This window comes from Nanorana parkeri, unplaced genomic scaffold, assembly GCF_000935625.1.
Source record: "Nanorana parkeri isolate BGI_ZX_2015 unplaced genomic scaffold, ASM93562v1 scaffold1028, whole genome shotgun sequence".
Classification (NCBI taxonomy): Eukaryota; Metazoa; Chordata; class Amphibia; order Anura; family Dicroglossidae; genus Nanorana; species Nanorana parkeri.
The window spans coordinates 591,337-599,910 of NW_017307296.1; the positions used below are offsets into that span (position 1 = coordinate 591,337).

An 8,574-nucleotide genomic window follows, 5' to 3' on the forward strand; every position below is an offset into this window, starting at 1 on the left:
GCACATAGCTGGAGGGGGGGGGGGGGGGGGCATGGGCGAGAGAAAAACAATCACATCACATCAAAGTCTTATAGTTCATTTTCTTTGGAAAGCAGCAACAGCCCAAGTAGAAAAGCCTGCCCCTTACCAGCATGTTGTAGAGAAAGACCCTTGCCCTGTGATCCACCAGCTATAGAGCAACTACTAATCAAATATCTTCCTCTGGCAGTCATGCCTGTGGCTGTCAGTCTTGCAATGCCTCATGGGATTTAGAGTTGCACCACAGCTGGAGGGTCGGAGTTTTTCTACGTCTGCTCTAAGAGAAAGCAGTGGGCTTTCTGCAGAGGTCTGACATGCCCCCAGCCAATAGTTAAGTGCTCATTCACAGGGTTATTCACTAAATGGTGAAGAGTTTGGAGAAGGCAAGAGAAGTTAACAATCTAGGCCAAAAAAAGCCGATATAGAAAACAATTCTCCAATTCAGCTCACTTTCCAGTTCAGCTATGTTGTCCTAGATTGCTCACTTCTCCTGCCTTCTCCAAACCTTTTGTGAATAATTCTGTAAGTCTGGAGGGACTCAAAGCAGACTTACCTGATCCATTCTTTTGCGGTGCTCAGCCCTCACCCCACTCCCGCTCTGCACCAGCGGTCGAATGTCCTCACATCTAATACACAACAATGGACCTGCATAAGACATGATGTTTGCGGACCACCGAAGCCCAGGGGAGAAGAGGCTGCAGGGACCGGTCTAGCAGCCCGAAGGGAGCAGACGGGACTTAGGATCAGGTAAATAAAACCCGTAAACAAAATGAGCACTTAACACTGGCAGTGCAGAGATGTAAACAAAACAGTTAGGTGGTTTAAATCTCCAGTATCTGCTACAACCTAAAAGGTTAGTTTTGTATGGACTGTTTCCGATTCTTAGTTAAGCAATGCAGGTCACAAGCAAAGCATGCACTATATAAAGAGGGAACAGATAAGGTGAAGACAAGACAAGGTGGATTAAGTGGAAACGGAAGCACGGCATGCAGTATGATCATGCAACGTGAGGTGGTTCTCCCATCACGGGAATCATGCAACAGTGTTAATCTTACTTGGCGTGCCAGTGCAGGGCTGGGAAGCGTGCAGTAGAGGAGAGCTGGAGGTGAGAGGGGAACTGGAGAGCTCCATAGTACTTTGACACAAGCGCTTGGTTACAGTGATATCCAGATCAGCCGTGTCCATCATCTCGATAGAACTCAGTCGCTTCTGTAGCCGGCACTGTGCAGACTGGGTGGGTTTGACCGTAATCTCAGCCACGGGAGCGTTTATGCTAGAGCAAGAGCCTAGGCAATCACCCAGACTTTGTGATCTAGGCAGTCTTCTAGAATCGGGGATAGGCCAACGTTGCAGAGTTTGTGCTTGACCGCCAGAAGATGGCAAACAATGAGCATTTTCTCCTAAGAGTGCAGAATTGTCCTCTAATGGCAGCGGATTTGGAGAGCAAGTATTTGAACTGGGAGAAGAGTCAGCAATGCTGGCATCATTACTGGAATATGACACATCGGCGATGCCTTCCAAGGAGCAGCTGCGCACCCGGACTCGGTAGGGCCCGCTAGCATCGTTTCCAGAAACCGAGAGATTCTGGCAGCTGCCGCCGATTACCCTGCTGCCCCTTGACCGCCTTTCAACGGTGCCGTGCAGCTGGGCCCTGCGTGAATTGCATTGAACGAAGTCCTGGTGCTCCCGGCCAATCTCGCCAAAGGTGTCCACGAGATCCTGCTCCTCTTCGTTGGGAACTTTGCGCAGCAAACTAAGGAGGAGGCATTCCGTGGACTTAAAGTTGTCATCGCCCAGCTGCAGAGGCTTAGATTGCTGCGGCTTAGAACCTCCCTTCTTTGGTTTACGTTTCGTGTTGCGCCTGTGGGGTACTGTAATGTAGCCACATAGTACTATCAAGGAATGAAATACATGTTAAATATACCGGAGGAATGTGAGGGGGACACATAGCAGCCAAGAAATTAGTATAGACAGCAGTGGCAAAACATTTGTTTACTAGACAAACTGTATTAAATAAGCAATGCCATTAGGAAGGTTAAACTTTGGAAAGTTAGCAATACAAAATAACAATTTTTCTTTTTAGTAATAAAAAAAAAAAAAAAAAAAAAACGCACAAAAAAACCCCTCAGGGCTCGTTCACACTAGCCTGCACGCTAAAACATGTGCGCTCTTGGTGTGCCTTGTGGGGCAGCGCAATGCAGCATTATTGAGTGACTGTGCCACATGGAAAACAATTGGTTTCTATGTGCCCTTATGTTGCATATGCAGCTAAATGCACATGGTATGAACAAGCCCTCATAAGTCAAATGTAGTGTTGCAAATGATGAAGGGGAGAAAAAAAAAAGAAAAAAAACCACCACTCACAGTGCCACTTACACATTGGCGCTTAGCTCATGCATATAAGCTGCCAATAAGCTCTCAGGTGAACATAGGTTGTAATGTGCACACTCACCATCTGCCAACAGCCTGGATGCATATTAGGATCTAGGGCAAAGCTACCACAAAAAAAAGCTACACATATGGATCATGCCAGGACCGCAGACATAGGGGCTCAGCTGCAGACATTACATCATACATACCCAAAATATTCACAAAGAGCTCATAGTACTCGTAGGTGAGAAGGGGCTCCGGCAGATTCAGGAAATAGTCAGCGACCGTTCTAAAAACGTCTCGTTCAAACCCTGGATAGGTAGGCTGGCTCAGATCGTTGTTTCGTGGCCCTAAAGCCAAAACAGAAATAAAAGCGTTCACAAATGGTGCAAAAAAAACCCCAAAATAAGCATTTTCTGAAAGATGTGCAACAAATTAATTCTCAGAAGACAAAAGTATAAACTTGTGAAAAAGGATCCAAAGACAACAAGTGAGCCAAGACTTGTCTTTGTTACACCTTCAACAGATTAGAAGTCGAAAATACGCCAATGTCAACATTTTATTAACAATAGAAAGATTGCTGCCAATATTATCTTATGTGACGTGCTGTGTGTACATTCAGGCTCCAGTCTTAAGGTTGGAGAAATGTGTTCGCAGATACACTTCTTGGAATAAAGGCTTTTATTTTTTTAAATATAAAATAGTTATTGCTCTTGGCAACCAAATGTGGATAATGAGAAGTGACAGACAGCTCTGCTTGAATTCAAAATGGCTTCAATGCAGGCAATCAAGTATTTTAGACTTGAACACACCGAGCGAGTCCACAGTGATATACTTACAGTTTGCCAGACATTTCATAGCAGACAAGACCCAGTGAGGCAGATCATCTAAAAACAAAGCCATGGATGTCATAATTAGAGTGTATTTACATTTGAACCAGTCCCTGCCCTGCTAAAAATAGATTATACCCTGACCACAGTCACTCATGTAGCACTGCAAGCCAATAAAGTCCACCATGAACTATATAAATTTCTGGGAGGAAATTGGCACACCCGAAGCAAAGTCATGTAGAAAATATACATACAAAGTCCACATGAAAGTAAATTCGGGGGGGGGGTATGGGCACCAGTATTTATATAGCGCTCACAAGGTTTTACGCAGCACTTTACATAAGTGCACATTCACATCAGTCCCTGTCCTCAAGGAGATTACAATCTAAGGTCCGCATCTCACGTACATTCATATGGGGGCCAATTTAGACTGGATCCAATTAACCTTCCAGCATGTCTTTGGGGTGTGGGAGGAAACCGGAGTACCCGGGGAAAACCCACAAGCAAACTCCCTCGGATTTTAACTGGGTACGACCCCCTGTACTGCAAGGCAGAAGTGTCAACCACAACACCACTGTGTTGCAGGAGAGATGACCACCAAGTTACTGTGCTGCATCAGGTACACTGGATAAGATAAAATGGGACCAACCTGTCTTATCTTGTAGAAAGACCACTCCGTGTTTGCTTGTGTGGGTCATATTGTACATGATGTGAGCCGGATTTATCTGAGCTGGATTTAACACTTCATCCATTGATGGCAAGGCCAGGATTTTCTGCAGGCTGGTTAGATTAGACAAGGGGCATCAGATAAGCAAGGTACGCAGAAGTCAAAACAGCAGGCTACAATTGTTCAAAGTGATCTCGTCAGGCTCAAAAAACAAAAAACCTATTGGCAAGGAAAGCACCAACAGAAGACGTATTCTACTCCCTTCTCTGGCAGGCCACAACAACTTCTACCTTACAATGCTGCAGCCACTGGAAATGGAGGATGGAAGCACAGCACACAGCAATCAGACACTTGTGGAAGTGCCAAATGCTGAAAGTACTGGAGGCCACAACGCAGGAACAGAGGGAAGGAAGGAAACAAGGACCGCTGGGGAGGAGATTAGAAGACCTCTTTTAGGGAAGTGCCGTTATGGTTGTTTTAATCTATGACAGTCTCATTAAACACAAAAAAAAAAGAAGGAGGAAAAACCAGTACGCATGCACAAACAAATATACAAATATATACAATATATAGCAGGGCTTCCCTTAGAGGGAGGCAGGGTTTCCATCCTCACAATCTCCAAAAATTACAGTGCAAAAGTCTTGGGAGCAAACTATACGCTATGTAGAACATTAGAGAAGGGAAGTGTACAGGGGCTGCAAATTATTCATTTAGCTACAAAACTCTAAAAGATTTCCTTGGCTATGGAAGCGTCTTCAGAAGTCATGAGATCTACAAGACACACATTATTATAGGATAAGGAAAGTGATAATTTCCAGAGCTAGCATTTTTGCCAGGTCCATGGCACCCCTCATCCTCTGCCTACACATTGGACTATAGGTGGTACCTAACCACTCAAGCAAAAATTCCCCCACCAACCTATAGTGCAGGCACACCTAGCGCACGTCCGGTTTTAACTACTAGGTGCCCTGCGCCAACTCGAGATTTAAGATGTCAAAAAGTTTCCCTTTTGACATGTGCCGGCAACGGTCATAGTTCTTTGTAGGAACCAGCATCCAGTCCTGTGCTTCTACTCCTTAAAGTCGGCAAAAGCAAAAAGGGTGGAGAGAAAGAATTGGGCATGTGGCTAAGGAGCTCCACTAAAGACCCAGGTTGGTCATTAGGGCCCCAAAAGCAATGGAAAACCAAAATATTGTATTCTGTGTTGAAGATGGTCAACCTTCACCCAAGAGAGCCAACAGATGAACAGTCTGTAAGTGTGATGACATCAGCACAACATTTAGACAACAAGTTATTGAAACAGGAAGCTTACTAAGTCAAGGTGATGTTCCCCCAGATATCCTCAATGTCTTTCTGGGCAAGTTCTTTGGGACCACTTTCATCACCACAGTGATCATCTTCCATCATCATGTCTACCCGCTCATTCTCTTGTTCACCCTGGAATAACACAGAAATCAATGCAGGCCAAGCAAACCACCAAGAAGGGTCAGTCCAATTATTATTATTTTTTTAATATCGTAAATAACTCATTAATGTCCTTAAAAGACATCCCTCATATCTCTTAAAGCGGTGATCCCCAAACACTACGGATTCGGGATGATTCAAGTGCAGGACTACAAACCTCAGCAATGCATTAAACAGCAATGCAGAATACCACCTGCTATAGAGCAGCACAAATCACAGCAATACATTATACAGCAATGCAGAATACTAGCAGCTAGCAGCAGGGGTGCAGAGGGTCTCAGGACATGGTTGCCGACGGGCCACGGACCGGTACTGGTCTGCAGCCCAGAAGTTGGGGACCCCCATCTTAAAGCCCATCTCCGTGCAAGCAAAAACAAAAACCACACCTCTATCCTTGCAGTGGGACTAGATGCAAGTGCTAATTTTTGTCTTGGGACTGCAGAAAATCAGATTCACTTACCTGAACCCCACCCCAGTCATGCCACCATACCAGGGTAATGGGGGTGTACACAGTACAGCATATGCACAGTGAACACAGACACAATTTGCTAGGAGCAAAGGGGATTTTTTTGGCAGAAGAGACTTTTCAAACAATCTCTACCGCCTAGCAATTTATTTTTGTAGAGATTAGTTCAGTCTTAAAGTACAAATTTCTATTGCTATTTCAAATGCTGATGAAATCACTTACAATGGATGCTGCTCCTTGACATTTAAAAGTTTTAGTTTCCTACAGAATCAGCTGCTCCCCTGGGCACTGGACCCAATATCCTCTTTTAGGGTGGCTCCTTTCCTTTTCAGGGTCCTATGGAGCCACCCTTGTGTGCTAGCAAGCTGCGTTTCTCTACAAACACAGCAGGGCAAGTCACTCCCCTCCCCCTGCTCTCCTTTCTTCCAGCTAGTAGCTGGAGAGTGTTCTGTCCCTTGTGCTCTTTTACTAGACAGGAAGTTCAGGGAAGCGGAGCTGAGGGAGTTGGAGCTGTTCGGAAACATGACTGTGCTTGTGCCTAAATCTAGGGCAATGTATGTTTGTGCCTAAATCTAGGGCAATGTATGTTTGTGCCTAAATCTAGGGCAATGTATATTTTTATTTGATCTGGATTCTAAATACCAATACTAAATACCCAACCACACGATGTACAAATGGCCCCTCTCCCCTCCTTGCAGTCTCAGTCGCTCACTCACCTGGCTATCCACAGAGTCATGTCGTTTAGGCGTCTTCTTGGAGAAATGCGGCATTTTGAACATATTGTCCCTCTCTTTGAAGGCATTCTCCAAGCTGCTTCGCTTCCAGAGAGGCTGCCGGTTGGGAATGGTCTTTACAGGAGAAGTGGAAGGGAACCTACAGCACAAAAAAAAATGACAATAATGCCTCGGCCTGCATACAACTATTTTTCTTTAATAAGTACAAAACCTTGCATGGTTGGCAGGTGATACCTGTACAGAGCGTGGCTATCCTCCAGGTCCTCGGTGCCCCATCTCCCCTTCAGGTCCTCAATGACGTGGTTCTTCAAGAACTTCCTCAGAAGCTGGATTGTCTGCTGCCTGGTCACCTCAGCCCCGAAATTGCTGTTATTCCTGAGGAGCTGATGCAGCCAGTCTGTGGCCTCCGAGGCCGTGAAACAGTTCCCATAAGTCTTAAAGTGTTGTCTGTGCTTCTTCAAGGGCATGCCCGCCCGAAAGTATTTTGTTACTTCATTCCACTGGAAGACAAAGAATGGCCATTAGATTAGCCCAGCGCTCAGGTTACAAGGTAAATATTGGCTGAAGCCCATTTCACACATTGGAGACCTCCAGACGGACAATAATCACAGTGATGGGCAGTAATGGTGAGGGGGATGTGATGGACCTGGGTGAAGGATTGGTGGTAAACAGAGAAGTCTGGAGAAAAACCAAACAATAGATAGGGAACGAGACTCCCTACAGTGGATATTGTTCCCTGGAGAAACCCCCCTGCGTCAAGAGCAGTTCCCTATGTACATAAACACGCACACTTATTTAATAGAATGGTGAACATTTCTGCCACGATTGCTCTAGGGAACTGCGACCGAGGGCAATCTAACAGCCATGTGCAATTAACCCTTTGTACATGTATGTAATCCAACTGAAAGCCATGCAAAGCACAGCCCAACACAAGATAATCAGATGCTGAAAAGCAAAACACGTACACACAAAAGTCTTATGTTTTCTTTAGACAATTAAATAATGTGGTTTTCAGATTTCATGAGAAGTGATGGGGTAAAACTTTGTTATTTTGTGCCACACTTATACATACACAGCACTGCGTGTCACAGTCATTCATACACAGCACTGCGTGTCACAGTCATTCATACACAGCACTGCGTGTCACAGTCATTCATACACAGCACTGCGTGTCACAGTCATTCATACACAGCACTGCGTGTCACAGTCATTCATACACAGCACTGCGTGTCACAGTCATTCATACACAGCACTGCGTGTCACAGTCATTCATACACAGCACTGCGTGTCACAGTCATTCATACACAGCACTGCGTGTCACAGTCATTCATACACAGCACTGCGTGTCACAGTCATTCATACACAGCACTGCGTGTCACAGTCATTCATACACAGCACTGCGTGTCACAGTCATTCATACACAGCACTGCGTGTCACAGTCATTCATACACAGCACTGCGTGTCACAGTCATCATACACAGCACTGCGTGTCACAGTCATCATACACAGCACTGCGTGTCACAGTCATCATACACAGCACTGCGTGTCACAGTCATCATACACAGCACTGCGTGTCACAGTCATCATACACAGCACTGCGTGTCACAGTCATCATACACAGCACTGCGTGTCACAGTCATCATACACAGCACTGGGTGCCACAGTCATCATACACAGCACTGGGTTCCACATACATGCAAATAGGTGTCACAGTCATCATACATAGCACTGCGTGTCACAGTCATCATACATAGCACTGCATGTCACATACATACATACATAGCACAGGGTGTCAGAATCATGCATTCATATATAGGAACAGGTGTCACATACATACATGTAACTGGGTGTCAGTCATCATACATAACACTGGGCGTCAAAATCGTGCATTCATACATTAGGGATAGGTGTCACACACATACATAGCACAGTGTCACAAATCATACCACTGGGTGTCAAAGTCATAATACATACATAGCACTGTGTGTCACATGCATACACTATATATATATATATATATATATA

The 8,574-nt window shown here is 45.1% G+C and overlaps 1 protein-coding gene across 1 annotated transcript in view; it reads right to left on the reverse strand.

Annotated features, from left to right (window-relative positions):
* DEPDC1 (DEP domain containing 1) overlaps positions 1 to 8,574 on the reverse strand; it is a 13,974-nt gene that overhangs the window by 5,215 nt on the left and 185 nt on the right. Inside the window, exons 2-8 of the mRNA XM_018567312.1 lie at positions 6,784 to 7,049; positions 6,532 to 6,688; positions 5,198 to 5,322; positions 3,868 to 3,998; positions 3,228 to 3,275; positions 2,598 to 2,738; positions 1,074 to 1,910 (exon numbers count right to left, since the gene is read on the reverse strand). Of these exons, the coding sequence (XP_018422814.1) occupies positions 1,074 to 1,910; positions 2,598 to 2,738; positions 3,228 to 3,275; positions 3,868 to 3,998; positions 5,198 to 5,322; positions 6,532 to 6,688; positions 6,784 to 7,049 (1,705 nt within the window). The remainder of the gene's footprint in view (positions 1 to 1,073; positions 1,911 to 2,597; positions 2,739 to 3,227; positions 3,276 to 3,867; positions 3,999 to 5,197; positions 5,323 to 6,531; positions 6,689 to 6,783; positions 7,050 to 8,574) is intronic.